This window comes from Plectropomus leopardus, chromosome 13 (genome assembly GCF_026936395.1).
Source record: "Plectropomus leopardus strain MGB_pleo_1.0 chromosome 13, ASM2693639v1, whole genome shotgun sequence".
Classification (NCBI taxonomy): Eukaryota; Metazoa; Chordata; class Actinopteri; order Perciformes; family Serranidae; genus Plectropomus; species Plectropomus leopardus.
The window spans coordinates 29,871,049-29,892,315 of NC_142188.1; the positions used below are offsets into that span (position 1 = coordinate 29,871,049).

A 21,267-nucleotide genomic window follows, 5' to 3' on the forward strand; every position below is an offset into this window, starting at 1 on the left:
AACTAGAATGTTTTAGTGTGAGTTGCTGAGCGTTGGAGATGTTAACCATGAAGATGTCTGTCGTCTTTTGAATATAAAAAAGATCTTTCACCCACAAACCTTCCAAGATTTTCCTTGAGTCCTGAGATAAATTAATAAATACGGCTTAGAGTGTTTCACGCAGAATTATAGTGTATATGTTCTGGTAACTTTTTCTTTCAAATGCGTGTCCCTTTTTTTTCCTTCTAAATGGGCGTGTGTCCCTTTGTATCATTCTCTAATTTGGAAGTTTTTGCCGGTATGTGAATGCAGCACAGGTAGAAATCTCTAAGAGTTCTTTTTTTCCTCAGCAGCAGTGTAACTCGGGTGTGATATGTCTATCCGTTCAGACCTGATCTGATCAGATGGATGGATAGGAGAAGCAACTGCCACAAGTAAATGTAAACTTTTAGACCCAACAGAATAAATGTTTAAGTTTAACAATAAATGCTCCTCAGTTTGTCACCGCTCCACATGCACTCTGCACTCCCACATTTTGGTGCTCCTGATTACAGAGCGGTATATATCCAGTGCCAAGAATAGAAAATAGATTTGTGGCTGCAGATGTTTTAATCGTGGCGGGTCACCACAAATAAATAAATGTGTTGGGAAGCGCTGACTTTTTGAATAGATTCAGTGTTTTTCTGGGCAGACTATATGTCGTCTCCCTTGAGGACCAGTGCCATATTTCTCAGTGGATGTGCTCTCATCAGCATCAACGAACAGCACCACAATCAATTGACCAATCAGCAGCCCGACTAAAGCGCGATTGAGCTGTGAATGTGCGCACAGACTCTTACAGAGTTTACAAAAGCGAGTTTATCTCAGTGTCAGGATCCTTTTTTCTATTCATGACCATTCAGCTCCAGTCAACAAGCTTCATAAAAAAGCTTTTGAAATTAGATGAGAGGATTGTAGATGGAAAAAGCATAAAAGGGGGAAAAATGCTAATAAAGCTAGTTAGTAAGTCGAGCCTGACTTTTTTACTTTCATTTTTTAATTCTTATGTGTGTGTATGTGCAGCACACATACAAATATGTGTATGTATGTACAGTATGTATGTATGTTGTAGTGTTTGTATATTTTGTATGTGTGTATGTTTGTATGAATGTATGCTCATATGTATGTAGTCATTTGGTATTGCACAAAGCAGGATTACTGTTAGGTGTGCAACTTCTAAAATAGAATGCAACAACTTCTCTGAACATTTGTTTATAAAAACCAAAAATAAATACTTTTCACTAATTTTGGTCAAATGGGATTTATTACAAGAAAGAAACACTGGTAAAAAAAAAATAAGTTAACTTCGAAAAAAAATGGCAGAAAAGGAAATGCACATATGAATATAGTTGAACTACCAGCAAGCTATACTGCAAATGTAGTTAAACAAGTGTAGTTACATGTAATTCACTACATAACATTACATAATGACATCTCCATTATGAAAATTAGCTCATGCAGTCATCTCGCTGGTCTTAGAGTGTGCTCTAGCTACTCTCTATTGAAACACTGATTTGACAATAACATGTGTGATTGGTTGTACCCAAAATACGATTGATTATTTGCTGAGACCCACCCTCCTTTATTACTTTTGCTACATGTGTCAGTCTGTTGCCTCATTGCACAAATTCAGTTTACAGTAATAACGGTGGCAGATTTACCATGCAAAATACATAGTCATTTTTGAAGTAAGGGGTCCTTGATTTCCGACAGAGGTAGACAAAAGCAGGCTCCTCGTTTTTAGCCGGTGACTGACACTTTTATCTGCTGCAAAGAAAACAGCTTGCTAATTAAGCTAGCTTCAGCATAGATAATGGAATACATGTTAAGACAGTCCGTCGTGGAAGACATTGATAGTGTTGCACTTGACATGAAAGTGACAGTGATACTGTACTTGAGCCAAGAATGAAAAAACAAAAAGTAAAAAAAAGAAGAAAAAGAACACAGTGCGTGTGACCGCTTGGCAAGACTGAGTGCTAAGGATAGGGAACACAGGCCAAATATACGTGTACTTTTGCTCTTGTGTCTTTGGTTTTTGGAAAAGTTAAAATGCAGAGTATCGCCCTGTACTTTGGCTTGTGGAGGAATCTACACTACCACCCTGCTAGGCCTAGTTACGGTTTGCTAACCTATTATTGGACAGTTGCCATTCAGGATAACAGTCGACTTTAGGGTCTTTGGTATTTTATGTTGGCGAGGTAAAGGTCTTAGCGTTCTGCTGCAGGACTCAACAGAAACTTGAGACCCTGCTTCAGATTGACCCATATGGGGCAGTTGCCTGTGGGATATTTCAAAATTTCCATCCCTCCTCTTAACAGACATCGCACGATCGCGTGTCAGCAGGAATCAAAGTCTTGTCTGCATCTGCCTGAAGGTTCTTCACTCCTTCTGGTTCTGTGTAGTAAACTCGTGGCCTTGTTTCTTCTTCTCTGGCAAAGCTTTTTATGTAACCCCATGTTTGGTTATTTTTGCCGTGGCCTCTCTCTAGCAAGCAAAGCTCCAAAATCCTGCTTGGACTCTTCCCAAATTGAGTTGGTTTCACTTTGGTGCCATGACGATTTGTACTGAGCTCGGATAGAATGGATTTAGATCTGCATTTCACCCTTTCGTCATACCTCTTGCAACAAATAATGTGGCAATTTTCTTGTTATTATTCTGTTTTTTTTAAGGATTAGGCTTTATGAATTTAAAAATTCTATGACCCCAAGCTAACGAAGGGTTTAGGAAACAATTTATTAATGACAAGCTGCTATTATTGAACTAAAAGGTCTGTTTTTGTAGTACCTTTCATATTTAGAAATTGGTTTTTAATTGTAGTGACATTTAACTCAAGGTTTAATAACTAAAAAAAGTAAATAAAAATACATGAAATAAAAGTACATGAAATGTAGCCTTTAAAGAAGAAAAAGAGTTTTGGTGCAATCTTAATCTTTTGCATTAAAAAAAAATCAGCTTTCTAAATTGGAGTTGACTAAATGCTGTAGCATTATAGACACAACTTATACATTTAATATGAAAAAATAAAGCTAAATCTGCACATTTTTTTGTGCTTCAAAATGACTAATAACTGAACTGTGCTTTTATATAGAAGAATATTTTGTAAACCACAGGAACTGCAATCAAATGAAACCTATAAATAATACAAACCTTACTTTGCTCCTTTGTAAAATCCCATTAACATGTATCGAAGGGATTAGGGATATTACTTCCAGAGCAATTTTGATAAGAATGTCTTCAAAATGTCTCAGGATAACCTAAAGTTGAAGTGTGTACGTTCTGAAATACTAAACTAGGGGTTTTTCAAGTGAGACAATTTCACCAAAGTAAGTGAAGGCTTTGAATGTTTGTGCTGTTTGGATTTTATCTTTTCTTATTAACTTCTTGAGTTTCTGTTCAACTCTGATAGTGTACTGTACCTGCGTGCTACTGCACTTTCCACAAATCCCCTGTCAGTCAAACAGTTTGTCCGAAGTGTGACTCCTGAGCTCGACTTTCTGTAGATGGGACTGTTCTCTTTATTTTATTTTGAGGACATCACTGCTCATATTGACTACAGAACTCTCACTGTATTTGTTTCTAAAAAAAAAAGTTACCAGAACCTAGAAAAGCTTTCATTGTTCAGTTACAAACTTGGTATTCAAAAAACTGTTCTTGGCAAATTCACACTTGGAAATGAGAGTAACCTTTGATTTTTTTAAAAGTACATTTTTAATGGACTGTGTTGAGTGAAGAGGTTCAGAGAGAATAGCGGTCTCTCGTTTGCTTTTTCATCTCACAGCCAAATTTAATTAATCACCTCCTGCTCTTTTATCATTTTCACATTTTAGATTTGAATTGAAAGACTGAATCTATATTGTCTACAAATGTCAGGGATGGTATCCTCCTCCATGCAGCAGTGCTACTGAGTCAACTGATAACACAGTACGCAGGTTTCCATGACAGATTTGTGCAAAACATAAGCGATATTTTCAAAATGTCAATAAAACACAATGGCGGGATGACTGCATTCCCATTGAGTGATGTTATGTGACTTTTCCTCTGATGATAACATTCCAGTAACCATGGCGATGGATGTTCAAAATATTAGCAGCTTTATTTTTATTGCAGCCACTAAACTCACCATCATTATTTCCAAAGGAAGGCGATGTAGGCATTTTAAGCGAGCAACAATATAAAGGTAAGCCCCTTTCAGTGGGAGCGACCACGTATGAGGGATTTCTGGAAGGTGATAGTCCACAATTTCACAGAGAAATTGGATTCAAAACTTCCAGGTGATCCACTCAACTTTTGAAAAGTTATGTGGTGCAATAACACCTCTTGTAGCTCCTGCTGCATCATGCTCGAAGGAGCCAGGTCTACAGACAAGCACACGGCCATCGTATCATGTGACCTAGAAAAGCCAAAAAAGTGTTTCCATCGCACTTTTGTGGAATATGGCTTTTCAAATTGTCTGAAATACCCCTTCATTCTCTTTCTTTCCCTTTTCAGGTCCTCGATGGGCATCATGGAACCTTGGGGTGTTCATGTGTATCCGCTGTGCTGGCATCCACCGCAACCTGGGTGTCCACATCTCCAGAGTCAAATCTGTCAATCTGGACCAGTGGACACCTGAGCAGATCCAGGTATACACGACATAAACAGGGACACAACTTTCTCACACAGAACCACTCACACCAGCATGGAAATACTGAACACGGATATTAGAGGAAAAACCCACCAAAAATTACATTTCTTACTGCTTGTTGTTACTCGGATTGGATTTGTGAGTTTGAATTGGTTTTTGTGATTTATGTCTGTGGTTCTGATCAGAACAATTTTGACTGAGTCTCTTCTAGTCCTGACCAGTAACTCCCAACAACAACAATCAGATGTTCCCACTTTAATAGTTCCAAACATGATTTACGTATTACATTCTGAAATTGGGACAGTCAACAAGCCAAGCGGCACAAACAATGAAAAAAAAAATAATAAAAAAAAGCATTTGGAGATAAAGGTCAACAAATTATCAGATAATTATTGTTTGCTTTGTGCAAGTTGGCCTTTGAAAAATCACTGGAGTAGCACAGTGTAATTTCAGTTGAACCAAACTGACCCAAATTGCTTCCAGCATTGGACCCTTTCCTCTCAGACTCATAGTCAAACTGAAACACACACAAGTCGTACACAGACTGCTGCAGAACTCTTTCGTAATAACAGTAAATTTAATGTCCAAAATATAGTTACGACTTGATTAGGGCTGCAACTAACGATTATTTTGATAATCGATTAATCGGTAGATTATTTTTTCGATTAATCGATTACTCGGATTTAAAAAATGAATAAAAATAGAAATTCTAATGAAGTTAGGAATTTTTTCTGCCATTACTTTGCTCAAAAATAGATTATCATTGACAACAGTGCAAAAAGTGCATAAACAGGCGATTGCATTAAGATCCCTGAGCTGTCAAAATAATATTAAATAGTAGTACTGTATTTCCACATTTATAAGCACAAATTCCTCTCATTTATGAAGTCGTGCAAGCTCCCGCACAGCCGACAGCACGGTCCTGTAAATGTTTCAAAATAAAATGCCTTGTGTCAGCAACTGATGGGATTCTGTCTACAGAGACGCTGTCAGAGGGCTTTTGTTTTGAAAGGGAAGCAGGGAAGTTGGAGTAAAAAAGCCGTCTTTGTATTTCCCCATCTCTGTGACAGAGAGAGACTTTTAAACTGCAGTAAAAAGTGGTATAGAGTCAATATAATCTTTAAAACACCATCTTCACTGTCTATTTCTGCTGACAAACCTGCTCACACGTAAAAAATGGGCAAACCACCGTTTCTCGAGATGTGCTGCCGCTGACACGCAGCTTAGATATGCTCCTGACAAACGCTGTTAGAGAAACAGAGAGTAATAATTGCGCAATACAACAAATCGATAACTTTATTCATTACCAACACATTTAATAATCAATTATAATCAATTTTATCGATTCGTTGTTGCAGCCCTAGCCTTGACGAAGCCTCATCTCACCTGTGCATTCATTATCTGTCCCGGAATTGCAATTATTCCACAAACTTCACTTTATATTTTTGAACTTTACATTTATGAAAAGCAGAAAACTCTTAATTATTGTCATATATATGATATATATATGAATATTAATTTTTTTTTCAAATGCAGAAATAACACCATGAACGTGGCAGCCTGTTTTTAGTTGTTATGAAAAACTGTTTCCAAGAGAGAACATGTCCCTCATAGGGTTAAATAAACAAGTAGTCTCTATAAGGTGGCACACACACAGTAATGTCCGTGTACACACACGCGCACACACGCACACACACGCACACACACACACACACACACACACACACACACACACACACACACACACACACACACACACACGCGCGCACACACACACACACTCACTCACTAAGAAATGCAGTATTTCTATTAAGTATTCATTCCGTGTGTACTTCCACATACACAGTGGATTGATATGCATACCTGCTCACATGTAAAACACACACCCTTGCTTGGGGAATATAGAGAACATAATTAGTCTTGTGTATAAGTGTGTTTTGTGGGAAACTAGCATGTCACATTGATTCAATTACACGCATTAAATCTGCAGAGCTGGTGTGTGTGTATGCGTGTGTGTGCGCGTGTGTCCGTGAAAATCACCTGAGCATGCCTGTAATTTATTCAATCATCCACTTGTTAATATATCCAATTGTTGGGTGTGTGTATGTGAGCACAATGTTAAAGGTGCATGTGTGTTTCTTCAAGGCCGTGCCTATCCATCAGCTGAGTGTGAGTCAAAAGGGTCTCACTGTGAATGTTAATCACTGTTTTCAATGACTAATTAATTCTGGATGGCTGATTATTCTGACTCCATCTCCTCCACTTCTCCTATCATCACCCCATTTATCACCCTCCTCTTAATTTAGCCCTGACACATACGGCCAGCGTGTCTCTCACTCTGTGTGTTGGCATGTGTGTGAGCGTGCACGGGAAGGAGTCAGCGGGCAAATTGAGTGGAATGCAAATGTGATGAATCAAAGAACTCTTGTTCTTAAAGGCACTTTGCTAGAGAACTGAGCAGATCGATGCTTCGAAGCGTTATTCATAATGTTGACATTCAAATTCTAAATCAACATTCAAATGCTGCACAGCTGTATTTATTTGTTTATTTTTGCGCATTTCCATTCATCTTATTTTCAAAGAAAATACAGACACGACCAGTTTAAATTTTTATATTTGCGAGACTTCTGGTCAGAAACTTCTGGGCTAACTCATTTTTCGCCCTAGCAACTAACACAACAACACTTAGGACATGGCCCAAGTACATGACCTAAATATATAATATATATATGTATACATATATATATATTTTTTTCTGTGACATTGTTTAGAATATAAAGTATATAATTATAAATATGGCTTTCTGGACATTTTCCCCCCTTTTTTTGGGATAATTTTCTGATGCATTTAACATTTGATTCCAGTGGTGGCTGTGTAGGATGTTGGATGGACTTGTGTAATCCAGACATTTGTTACAACTTGAGAACACTGTAAAAAGCCAAAAGTAAAAATTAATTAAAAAAAAGATTTGCGACATGCACCTTTAACCAAGCAGCCTGACAGCACCATAAATGACATTTATTCAGTAAAGAAAGTTGGTTCATAACTAATTTGATCTGATAAATCACTTTATTCAAATTGAGGATTTTGTTTTGATTTTTTTTTATTTAGAGTGATGGCATCATAAAATGCGATGACAGATATTCAAGCTTCATTCGAATACCTCAATAGAAGCTTTGAATGAAAAAAAAAAAGAAACAACATTTGGTTCAGCGCTACCATTTCTAAATTGCTGGTATTAACGCCACGTATTTTTCTTTCTGTCTTCTTCTCTTCTTGCAGAGTATGGTGGACATGGGCAACACCAGGGCCAGACAGCTGTATGAAGCCCACCTACCAGAGAGCTTCAGACGGCCACAGACAGACCAGTATCCTTCTCCTGAAAGCGTTCTGTGTGTCTCCGACTGTCTTATTATTGCTCCCAGCATTCATCTAAACTAGGGCTGGGTGGAATCAAATATTCTAACTTTCTGTTTTTTTTTCCGACATTATTTATGTTTTCAAAATATAATCATTTGACATGGGAATCCATGTATACCTTAATTAACACAGACGCCTACCCACACCCTCCCACCCAGGTTTACACAAATAACCAAAATAGGAATAATAACATAAAATGAAATTAAATAAAATTAAATTATAGTAAAAATAAAATAAAATAAAATAAAAAAAATAAATACATTGAGATAACCAGACCAATCTTAGGCGATGCATGTTCAGTACATAAGTGAACCAATTCATATATGACAGCTACATATCATTCATATGACAAGGTTTTAAAATAGCTAAGGAAAGATGTTTTCATTAAACCTCTGGTGTGACCCACCTACAGTGTACCTGACCTTCTCTATTATTGACATCACCTCTTCAATCCAATGTTTAAAACGTGGTGGATTTTTTTGCCTCCCGGTAAAGCAAAATAATTTAAATAAATATATATTTTTAAATAATGTGCAATGATAATTATATTTTATATATATATATATATATATATATATATATATATATATATATATATATATATATATATATATATATATCACAATATTTCTGTGTTCTATTTGTGCTTTTAAAAAAATATTTAGGCCTCACTTGTTGTCATCGCTGGCCTCTTGTGCAGCTATAATTGCCCTAAACACAGCAATGGTTTTATCCTCCAGGTTTAAGGACTCATTCCCGTGGTTCTCTCTGCTGCTAAAAAAGAAATTCTCACTCAAAATGGTATAATTCTCACTGATTTACCGGTTGACTTCGCTCCTGCAGTGGGCGCTTTTGCTGTGTCAAGGTTGAAATTACATTCTAAAATCTAACTGGTCAAAATCCAAACTTCAGCATCGTCTGCACTTTTCTGATCATATTCCTGCAGCAAATTAGAAGTGACAGGCTCTGCTACTTCAGCATCATTCCACACATTTAATCAGGACACCTCTAGCAGTGTCTGTGTGCACAACGGTGAAACAGCGGTATCCAGTTTGCCCTTTTCCACGATACAAGACAAGACAGCTGTGTGGTTAACACAGCAGCATATGTTCATATTTCCACCAGCAGACTGAAATAAATAATCTCCCTGTTTGAAATGCTGCTCTAATACCCTATCTTGTATCTGGCAGGCCCATTTGTGCGGGTGGTCATCATTCTTCACTCTTTTGAAGTCCATTAGTCGTTCTGACAGCAGCGCCGCTGGCTGAAAACAGCAGATAACAGACCCTGGATTAGAGGAGCTACCGCCTGAACGTGTGCGAGCGTTTTTTGTGTGTGCCTCCGTCTGCATACTTCCACATCACTTTGGCCCGGCTATTTACTGTGCTATGCATGTAAAATGACAAAATGGAATCTGATTCCCCCGCCGTATTTGCTGTTTTGTTTCAACTCTCACAGCATTGTGTATGTGTGTGTTAAACAATGTTCCTCCCACGCTTCACACCAGTGTGTACTCCTTCATGTTGTTTTGGGTGTATTTGCATTTGTAGAGTAACACTTGACTATTGCTGATTTTTAATGGTTAACAGGAGTGTTTTGTTTCTGAAAATTAATACAGTAATTAGCATTATTCTTACTATATCCTCCTAATAAAGCCAAATTGAGAATTTCTATAGGTAACCTCTATATCATATATCATATAACATATATATCACAACCATGCAAGTGTTTGTATGATCAGAAAAAAAATGGAAAAGTCATGGAATTGCCAAATAGCAATTTCCAAGGCCAGCAAAAGTTTGGGAAAACTAGTTTTGGAAATATGTGCTTAAAGTTTTGGAAAAGTTATGGAATTTTGTTAAATTTTTTGTTACACAAACCTGTAGTAATAGTAATATCTGGCTATGATAAATGGAAATTATTGTCGATTTACACGGGTTTGGAAGGCATGTTTCTTTTAAAAATAGCCCAAAATATTAAAGAAAAAAAATGACCAAAAATAAAAACATTTTTTATTGTGTGATGCAACACAAGAAAAGTGAGAGACATGACAGGGACGACAATGTGTGTGAGAAAAAAAGACAAGACCTATTAATTGAAACGGGTAAAAACAAATAGGTACATTGCGTTGTGTGTTGAGGGTGTTGAAAGGCAATTTTGCAGTGTGTGTGTGTATGTGTGTATGTTGGAAGTAACTGGGATGGCTGACAGGGAAAGCATATCAAAAATATAGAGAATAAACTAAATATATATTATAAATATATGTGTGAAAAAAGGGGAGTAATAAAATGTTATATATATATATATATATATATATATATATATATATATATATATATATATATATATACAGAAAAGCCAAAATTCTTAAGAGAAGAATTTTTTTTTTATGTAAAAGAAAACAGGCATGTTTTTTTTTTAAAAAATCACCAAAACATTTTTTAGGCAAAAAAAAGTTTTAAAGAAGGAAAAAAAAGGCATTTGTGGGTTTGGGAGGCATGCTTTCTTTAAATCGGCAGCAAAATAAATGCAAATTTAACTTTTTAAAGTTGTTGTGGCCTCCTCTAAAGCCAAAATAAAAAACACAAGTCCCTCCCCAGTGCTTGAAAGTTATTTGACATGCCTCCTCCACTTTTTTTCCCCCTGCCCCCTCCCCTCTCATAAATAACAAACATTCCCTAAATTATATTTAAATATTTAGTTCTAATCCTGTTCTGAACTCATTTTTATTTAAAATAATATATATTTTAAAAAGCTATTATTTACTGATGAAAAAGAGTAGAGTATTAGTGGTTGTTTAAGAGAATGTACAGTCTTAAGAATTTGCCTCATAGTCATGGAAAAATTGTGGAAATTTATGGTTGAAAATGTCTGTGAACCCTGAATAACTGACATCAGTAAGTCTGTGTTGGGTTTAGTGGAAAGAATATGATGAACATTAAATATGGCATCAGTGCATCTTCCAGTGTGGAAATGTCCTTATCGCAGGTGTAACCGCCTGACTCAGCATTCATTGTTATTGCCGCTGCATGCCAGAATTTTTATTTCTTTTTCGGCCCATCGGTGTGGCAGCTGTTAACTGCAGCTCCTCAAAAGAGATAATAAAACATATCAGCAGCTCTAATGTGTTTTCAGTTCAGGTCTTCCTGTTTATGGCCGATATATTGTTGCTCACTTACACAGTATGATAGATAGTCCAGCTGTATGGCATCCATCTCCTCGGAGCTGGACAGCACTAACTGGACTGGATATAATGTATGGCAAAGGTCAGTGTGGGCCCATATATCAGTCTATCTGCTCCATTAAAAGGAGTGTCATTGCTGTACCATCAGTCTCCATCTGAATTTCCATTGTGGTCATGTTTACAAAGCCACCATTTCTTTTTTAGCACACATTTATCCCCTGTTGTTAGATCTGCTCTGCTGTTTCTCGGCTTCAGTAAGTGCTGTGTTTGAGATGCAGCTCCAGCAGCCTGCCTCCCCCCATCTCTCTCATAGCTCGACTCGTGCGGGTGGTCATCATTTTTCAATCTTTTGAAGACTATTACCCGATCCGACAGAAGCGTTGCTGCTGAAATACGGAGATAAAACAGTCGGGATTAGCGCCTATGGAGTGCTTGGGTGAAATGGCAGCGTATGTTTGGGAGCGTGTGAGTGGGAGTTTGTGTGTATGTGTGTGTGTGTTTGAGGTCGAGTGTGCACATGCTTGCACATCTATTATAGGGTTTTGACAGTGGCAGGGATTTTAATGCAAACACCATGGCCACCCATAATTCCTGTTGTTAGCGAATGCATTTTTTTTCAATCAATTTAACAGAACAATATCAGTCATGTCACTGATGCCATTTTGCAAGGAGATATGATCAGCGTCTGCATGCAGTGTCTTCCATCAGGGGTCCCACTAATGATGACGATTTGAGAGAAGCGTTCTACACAGAGAAAATTATAGAGTTTGAAACAAGTCTGAGAAAAACGAGGAATATCAGGGTATTTCACAAACAGGGTTTTTTTTTTAAAAAATGGCTTGTGCATTATTTTTTGCGCTTTATTCTTTTATGCTATGAGGGCATCCCAAAGTCTTTTTGGATTTCAATCCTTTGCAGACTGGTTTGGTTTCTTTGAAAAAATGTAAGGAGAAGGCATTAAGAAACTTAAGAAGACATTGTCCAAAAAATATCAAAATATTAGTAAAAGGTACAAGAAAACTACCTGAAAAAAAAATCTAGAAAATTGTCTTGAAAAAGTGATGAAGTAAAAAATAATTGTAATAATTAAAATCTATGTTTCTGGATAATTTTCCAATACTCCTCCTTTTTTAAAAGTTTTTTTTTTTTTAAAAAAAAAACCCTTTTCACAATTTGCCAAGTTGGAAATTCCCTTTTTTCCAATGATTTTGAAAGAAATTGCACCTATTTGCTTGGGTTTCAAAGGGTTAAATTGTCTGAATGCAGCACAAGAAAACTGATGTAAATCAAGGTTATAAAGGGTTAACACTTGTGAATTATATCAAACTTTGATTTTCGTCATCAAAGATCAAGGTCACTGACCTCATAAAACATGTTTTTGGCCATAACTGAATAATTCATGCGTCAGTTATGACAAAATGTCACACAAATGTTTGGTTTCCATATGTTTGTCTGTCCTGTTCTCATGAAATATCTCAAGATGGCCTTGACGTAATTTCCTAAAATTTGGCACAAACGTCTTCCTGGATTTAATAATAAATTGATTCAAATTTCGTGGTCAAACATCAAGGTCTCACCTCACAAATCCTGTTTTTGGCCATAACTCAAGAATTCATTCACTAATGATGACAAAACTTCACACAAATTCTAATTGTAGTCTTTAATAAACAGCTGATGCAGATTATCTTTACCTATATTTTGAATCTCATCCAGGGATTCAAATTGGCAACCTCCTCATCACAATTCTTTTGCCCTAATGCCTGCAGCATTTCACAACCATGAAGTCAGGAAAGAAAAAGTTGGAGACTATGTTCTTTTTCCCCACTATTTCTTAGAATTAGTGTGTTGATGATTTAAGCATGTGCTGTATGTTTATGTTGCGTGTGTACATAATGGATACATGGATATGTTTGTGCAGTATTTCAGCCCTTAATGCTACCCTTTAGAGCAGTGGAGGTCTTCATCCGGGACAAGTACGAGAGGAAAAAGTACTACAACAAGGAGGCCCTGGCTGCAGCTACCGTGAGTATCATCACTTCTTTTGAGTTTTCGCCTGTCAGTCCATGTTACTGTTACAAAGCTGCCATGTTTAGAGGCCATTTCATGAATGCGTGCATCAGTTGCTCTTTGTTGCATATATTTGATGTGAGGCTGTTTGATGCCAGTGTCTGAAGACAGAAGCCAACTTTACATCTTACTTATGTGTTCCTTTCTTTTTGAAAGTCTCTCACCAACTAAAAACAGAGCAAAAATCTGCATTCACATGCTTTTATTCAAGAAGATTTCATATTAATGATCAAATATGACTGATTTCCCATCTTTTGCAGATAATGGCAAGCAACTGAAAATGAATGCTAAAAAGCCAGAAACTGCATCAAAGCATGTGTGCATGGTGTTTGGCTGCTGTTGTGTTAAAAGTTCAAAAGTGCTTCTTATCACATTTGGCATCCTTTGCTTACACAAGACATTTAAATTGGTTTCAGCACCGACTTGTCTGTGCCAAGGCCTTATGGCTGGCTCCCAGTATCCTTCATCATCAAGCCTGTAAAGTTTGTATTTTTACAGTCGCTGACCTTCTCTGCACTCATATCTATCACGCTGGTAATGTTTTCGAAGCTTACATGTGTGGAAAGGCAGCGAAATCTCTTTTAACCCCGACTTCAGCCCCAAACAGTGCAGTCTTATTGGATCTGATAGCGATAGAGAGTTGGTGCACACGGTGGAGAATAACCTTTGAGAAACACTGTTATCTTCTGATTCAGGTCTTTATCAGCGAGGAGAGACGCCTGTGTCTGTGTTTGTGTGTGTCAGTGTCAAAAGTGAACCTTCTTTTGTGTGGATAATGGGAGATTGTGTAGGTGTGTATGTGGGTGGGCGGATGCACATCTCCTTGTCTTGTTCCCAGAGAGATTATCTGTGTGAGGTGTGTGTTTTTGAGTGTTTCAGCGAGTGGGCTGCTTCTATACGGAGAGTTATGCAAGGCGGTGTGAATGCTCAGCAAAATATGTGTGTGAAGCAGTCTGTGTGTGTGTGTGTGTGTGTGTGTGTGTGTGTGTGTGTGTGTGTGTGTGTGTGTGTGTGTGTGCTCCTGTGTTCCCCACAAATATTACACTCCTTTTTCCACTCTAACAAACACTGAAATGAGTCACCTCCCTCGCAAATTGACTCAGCTGTCCTAACTGTGCTACTTGTAAGGTAGAGCTGAATAATTTTAGTTCAAATAAGCTTTTTTTGTTTTTAAATAACACCTTAACACCTAATAATTCAAAGATTATTTAGAGAAATAATTCTGGTTGAGCTGGAAACTGAAATCCATAAAGATAATGTACTTTTTACGACCAAGTATTATCCGAGTAAAATGTGCATGTCCATTCTCGTGCTGTAGGAAAATCCTCGTATTGGTAGCTGAGCTCATGATCAAAAATATTCTGAAGCTCAATCCTGAGATTGTTCTGTTACAGTTTCCACAACTGCTATTTTTTCACATTTCTTAAGGTCCTCCATGTTTTTTTCTTTGTTTTTTTTTTTTGAACTGCAAACACAAAGCCCAGTGTTCAAACTACCTTCACAAAACAGGCAAAATCAAACAATCACACCAAAACAGTTTTTATCTCTGCTCAATATCAAACAGTGTTTTCAGATCATACACACAGCAGTTGGAATAAAAACACTTCTCAGCAGTCAGTACACACTGCATCAAAATACAGGAAACACACTCTTCACAGATGTAGCTCCAGCAGTGATGTGTCCAGACTTTTTTTTTGTTGGGGTAATGGGGCAGCGACTTATGCAGGGATGGCATGACGTGTAAGCGCTGCTGTGTGCACATGTGTCAGCAAACCTTTATTTGCCATTTTTGACTCCACTATCCATACTATGATTACTAACATTACAGTGTCTTGCATTTCTGTTTATAGTGTAGTTTAAAAGTAGACCTACCAATCGCAGCACAACAGTGTGTCACCACACAAATGTAAAATAAAGCTTCCATTCCTGATTAAAGAATTTGTTCTTCCAAAAGTAAATAGTACAAAAGCAATAATGTGTATACCATATTTGCCATTGTTTATTCCATAAGTTACACTAGAGACAAATCTATTGTGTTCACATCATGCCTCTTTTGCTTCTGGGATGCACAGCCTCTATTGAAATTTCACAGTTACTAAGCTAGTAACGGAAAATCTTTGGTTATGTCGAGAAAGACACATTTCTTTGTTGTCTTTTCAATTATTATTATTACACTTTTTAAGACAGAAAAATCAAATGATACAGAGGGTTGTCAATTCCTTAAGAAAACCATGTTTGCTTGAGAGTTTCAGTTTTTAGTTATTAACTAACTGCTGCTGTGTAAATGTGCTGGCAATAGTTACCATTATAGCAGGAAAAGCAGACAATGATTTTTTTTCAACCTCTACAGCTGAAGAGCTTGTTAACAATGTACTGTAAGTCTCAATGTAAATATCTACTGTTAAAAGGGGTAATCACTTGACACAATACTCTATCAAATTGCGGTTTCGATCATTAATTGGTGAGCCCTGATGTAAGGTGTCAAAGTTTTACACACAGACACACACACACACACACACACACACACACACTTAGATCAAATATTGTACAGTAATATGAACAATGAAATGAATGAAGCCCAGTGGCAGATATTTCTATCCAGGCACACACTCCACTCAAACTAGCATGACTACAAACAGAAAGGAGGGTTCACACAAACTGAAAAGCATTTTTTTTTTAAGTTGCAGAAATATGAAAACACTTTCAAACATTAACACTAAATGCGTTACATTAATGCTCAATGTCTTGTTCACAGCAGTCTCTCTCTGGCTCATCCTTACTTCATCTTTATGTTTCTTTCTCTCATTCTCTCTTCTCTTGTTTCCCCTCATTCTCTTATTTCTGTTTCTCAGTTTGTCTTTTTCTTTCTCCCTCTCGCCTTCTGCCTCACTCTCTCTGTTTTCTCTGCTTTTCTCTGAAGCATTGCCAGCAGCCAGACTGTGATCTAGGATCTGTTTCTGCCACCCACACAGACGGCTCGGCTTTTATATGCAAATCAATTATTAAAAACAACTCATTATCACTTTAAGCAGTTTGGTGCAGATGGAGAAAGAAGAGGAGAGAGCGGGCTACTGTAACCCTTAGCTATGGTTTGTGTGTGTGTGTTGGAATGAGAAAGAGGAATTTGTTGGCTTGTTGGCTTATAGAAAAATAGTTTGGGTCTCTTCATGCCTCTTCACTGTAATTACATCATCCTACTGTACTACAGTTGTTTACCAATTTATTTAAGTGATATATGGATAGATCGATAGATAGATAGATAGATAGATAGATAAAATGACGGCACACTAACACAAACTTCAGTGGGAATTTGATCATTTTGAGTTACTCTAAGCATCTTTTTCTTCATTATGTTCTGTAAAAGTGTAAAAATACACTTTGTATCACCCATATATGGGTAATGACTTTTGCCAATAATTGATACGGACGTATCGATTATTGGCAAATAATTGAATAGAGGATACGCTCAGCGTTAATAATTTAATATGATAGAGAAGTATAGAATTGGAGTAAAAGGATGCAGTATTTCTTGAAGAAATTATAATTTCTGTATCGGTTGTCCAGGAAAAAGGCATTAACTGCAAACCAAACTGATGCTGTTGAGACATTTTCGACTGCTTTCCATGTGTTTAACCAGGACTGCCATCAAGGGTGCTACTGTTTGGCTGAGTAACAAGCTGTAACACTTTCTGACCACATAATTTAGTTGTATGAATTACACTGACTATTGAAAACTGACAAGTACTGTGAGATGGCAACTGCTCAATCAAATTCTTCATCAGTTGGTATATGTTTACTGCCACATATAGATGAAAGTTTGCTGTCACTTTACTTAAGCATTCTGGCTTCCTGTTTTGAAATAAACACTTGTGAGAAAATTGGGTCACTCGCTAAAAGCAAGGCTTTGATTAAATAAGCCAAATGAGCCAACTTTTGTAACTTTTGGTAGACATCCACAAGTTGTAGTCAACAACTTGATTACTTTGATTTTCAGTGTATTTTGCCAAGATTCTCTTGAGTGCAACCAGCTGTAATCACAACACATATTACACGTATTATCACCTTATAAACATCAGAAATGTTATTTACACATCAAGCAGACACAAAGTGTTATCATCCATTGGAGCTGTGTTTCGGTTACCCTGACCAGGCTGTTCTTATTCACAGTTTAAATTCATACCTATGAAAAGTGATGCCCTATTATTCATATTCATATATATATAAACCATGTAAGCATGAGCCAGGAGGCTGCGATCATGGAACCTATGTACTGCAGGCTGTCCTCCTTCGTATCATGGTAACAAATGAGGCAGTCAGCTAACATATAAAGAGCGAGAAAGTCTGCATACAAACGTGGTCTGAGTATTAGATGGTAAAACAAACACAGGACTTTGACTCAGGAGACTGAAGTTTGTGTCTTGTGTGAAACCAAAAGTCAGCAATGAATTACTGTAAGTTTTGTACTTAATGAAAGTTAATTATGAAATGGGATAACCCAATTGCCCAACCTTGAGTCTTTCCTTAAACCATAGCTAACCAGTAGGGGTGTTAATTTGTACAAATCCAACACTTCAAACTTATATATACACTAGAACTTCCAGTCCATGTCTGCATAAGGTTTTTGAATGCCATATATTTGATTTTAAGATACATATTTAAATTTTATAAAATGCCCAAACACAGTATGTCGGCCTTCATCGGAGGAGGACTTGGAATCATTTGAATCTTTTGAGTACTGACACCAAAACAATGCCTTTTTTAAGGCACTTTCTCCACAGATTTCTGAAAAAATAAATAAAAACGAGGCTCTTTAGCTGCGAAATGCTCCACTATGTTCACAAGTTAGTCACTAATGTGTGTACCTGCTGTTTGTTGCTGAGCAGATAATGTCCATCAAAGCCTTTTGCTGAAAACAGCTGCCTGCTGCTGCTGGAAAGACTGTTGATGACTGAACCAAAACAGTGAATTATTTGGGCCATGAAACCAAAATAATGGAACATCATTATGAAGGACTCCTTTCACATTACTCATACAACCCTTTTTCCAACAACTTGGACGGGTTCTGTTCCAGTTCTCACACCTTATATTGTTCGGTTTGAACATTTTCAACCACAAATGAATTGGTTTGGAACCTGAAAAATTGGTTTCCAGCTTTCCAAACTGTGACAACATTTATTCATTCATTCATTTTCTGTAACTGACTGTCCTCACACAGGTTGCGGGGGGGCCACATATAGACAGACAACAGACAGACTGGTGTGCTCATAGTCACACCTAAGGGCAATTTAGAGTCATTGATCAACCTAACCTGCATGTCTTTGGAATGTGGGAGGAAGCAGGAGACCCTGGAGAGAACCCACTCGGAGAACAGAAGACTGAACAGACCGAACCCCGTTCCAACACGTCATGCTTGTTTTTTGGAGGAAAACAAATATCTGTAATAAAAAGACAGATCTAGGTACTACTGTTTACTTCCGTTGTACATGGTGCACGCCCTGTGTTGATGAAGTACCCTTGATTATGTCGCTTCTTCTCTGTTTGAAACGTTGACTGATTTGCTTGATAGTACCAAGGTTCCAAGAATCCTGAACAATCAGATCAAGAACCAGTCCCAATTTGGTTGAAATGTGGCGAAAGTCATTTGACCCAAGTGGGGTTGTATAACAACAAAAGCCCTTAGTGTATTTATCACTGCAAGGGTGTGTTGCGTGCCAATCCAAATTATAGTTTGTATTTCTTCTTTGAAAAGTTTGAAAAGTCTGCCAACAAAAACATGTTTCTACTCGCCAGATAGAATTTTAAAACAGGCATTGTTTTGGTATCAGTACTCAAAAAAGATTCAAATGATACCAAGTCCTCTTCCAATGATGCTCCACATACTGTGTTAGTTTTGTATCATCAAACCAAATATATGGCATTCAAAATGACTTATGCAGACATGGACTGCGAGTTCTGGTGTATATATAAGTTTGAAGTGCTGGATTAGTAATTGTGTGTGTGTGAGACTAATGGAGAAAAAGGTAGAAAGAGGACAGAGTTGTTTTTGTAATGGACAGCTTGCAGTACTTTTAGTGGGGTACATGAGTACATCCACTCCATTCCCATTGCAGAATGAGCTCATTGTTCTGCCATGAGTGAATTAGTTGCTGTGTGTGTGTGTGTGTCAGTATTAGGAACACACATTATTTCAATGTTAGTGGAATCAACAAGACATCACAGTGCATCTTGCAAACCCTCTGTGATGAGCCCAGTGATTGGCCTAAAAATGTCACAAGAGAGCAGCACAGTCACCCCGGAGGAAGACTTTGCCTTTTCTTCAACCTTATTTGCCTGCGTTAGTCATACGGATGTCCTGACTGCTGTGTCCGCAGTGCTTGCCAATGTCTCATGTGTTCCTACAGCCAGCTGTGGCAGCCTGCTTAACTTCTGCCATCCGCTGACACTAAGCATAGGCTCACAGAGCTGCTAGCAAAAGTTCAGTACAGATTTTTTGTCACTTTATCGTGTAACTTTGCTTTTGATTATTCATGTATAGTTTTTTTTTCAGCAGCATCTAAAAATTGTTAGCATTGTACATCCAAACCACGGATATGTTACATTTGCATGTTATCATGTCCCATATATGTTGAAACTTTATTTCAGCAATGCTGTGGTTAACGGGGGGTGAGGATCATGCAAAATATATACAAAAAACACTTCATATTTTGACTTAAAATACCCAGTTTTGGAGGCATAATCCCTGCTGGAAAAGCTAAGATGTCTTGTTAAAAAAAACCAACAGCCGCTTTTCGTGCTGTCCATGCCGGAATGCCCGCGGATTCAATTCCAACCTCAGCACAGGCAATGGCTCCTATAAAAACGCCCACATTTGAAGGCTAAAAGCCACTGGAATAAGCCGCAGGTCATTAAAAAATACCAACACTTGCTTCTGAGGAAGCTGCTGGAGAAACGGCAATGAATAACTAAATCACAACAGATTTTGCTTTTAGCTGGTATTGAACAGTGGTCTTTAGTCATCTGCAGCGTGGTGGGCATTATATGTCACAGCTTATCTTGCAAACTGGACCGTTCACCCGAATATTTTGTGTGTAGACTGTATCCTAAAGGATCTCTTGCGATGTTATGTGATTTCTCCTCTTCATTATTTCGAATTGAAGGCAATGTAGGTGTGTTATGGGTGTGATAATGGAAAGGAAAGCCCCTTATACGTGGGAGCAGCTACATAAGAGGGATTTCTGGGAGGCAGTTTCTCAGAGGAATTGTGGATTTAAAACTTTCTGATGATCTGCTCAACTTTTGAAGAGTTATGTGATGAAATAACATCTCTCATAGCGCCTGCTGCATCACACTCGAGGGAGCCATTTCCTTCATCATGTGACCTGTAAAAGCAAACAAAAAGTTGTTATTGCAGTTTTGCAAAATATGGCTTTTCTAAATTGTCTGAAATACCACCCCAGGCAAGTGTAAAAACTTTTTTGTGATAAATGGGAGCTTATATGAAAATCGTGTGTTTCCATTAGGCATATTTTATATTCACAGTTTAAATTTTCGCAATATGAGGGTTAATGGAAACCCGCCTACTATACCATACTCTTGTATATATTCTAATATATAATATTATTCTATTACTAATTTTGTTGTCTGTGCGCACAAATATGCAAATAAAGAAAAGCAGAACTCTATTCTGCTACCAGAAAGTGGAGCAGGGTCCTCTATAACGGATGCATTTGGGATTGAAAGCAAACTTTTGATATCTACCGCAGCAACGTCACAAAACACAACTCAAGGTCATTCAGTTGATATTCTTTTAGAGTGCTGCGGAATTATATTACCGTTTTAAACCATCCCTCAGCCTCCATAACTCCTGCTTTATTAGTCTCTGTGTAACTATTCCACTTAACTTTAGCGAGTGTCCTCTGTAAGAGTACAAATGAAGCCGTTAAAGGTCTACCCA

At 37.5% G+C, this 21,267-nt stretch overlaps 1 protein-coding gene across 1 annotated transcript in view; it reads left to right on the forward strand.

Annotated features, from left to right (window-relative positions):
- Positions 1-21,267, forward strand: part of LOC121954897 (stromal membrane-associated protein 1-like) — a 162,295-nt gene that overhangs the window by 15,980 nt on the left and 125,048 nt on the right. The window contains exons 2-4 of the mRNA XM_088086534.1: positions 4,507-4,640; positions 7,925-8,010; positions 13,193-13,268. Of these exons, the coding sequence (XP_087942660.1) occupies positions 4,507-4,640; positions 7,925-8,010; positions 13,193-13,268 (296 nt within the window). The remainder of the gene's footprint in view (positions 1-4,506; positions 4,641-7,924; positions 8,011-13,192; positions 13,269-21,267) is intronic.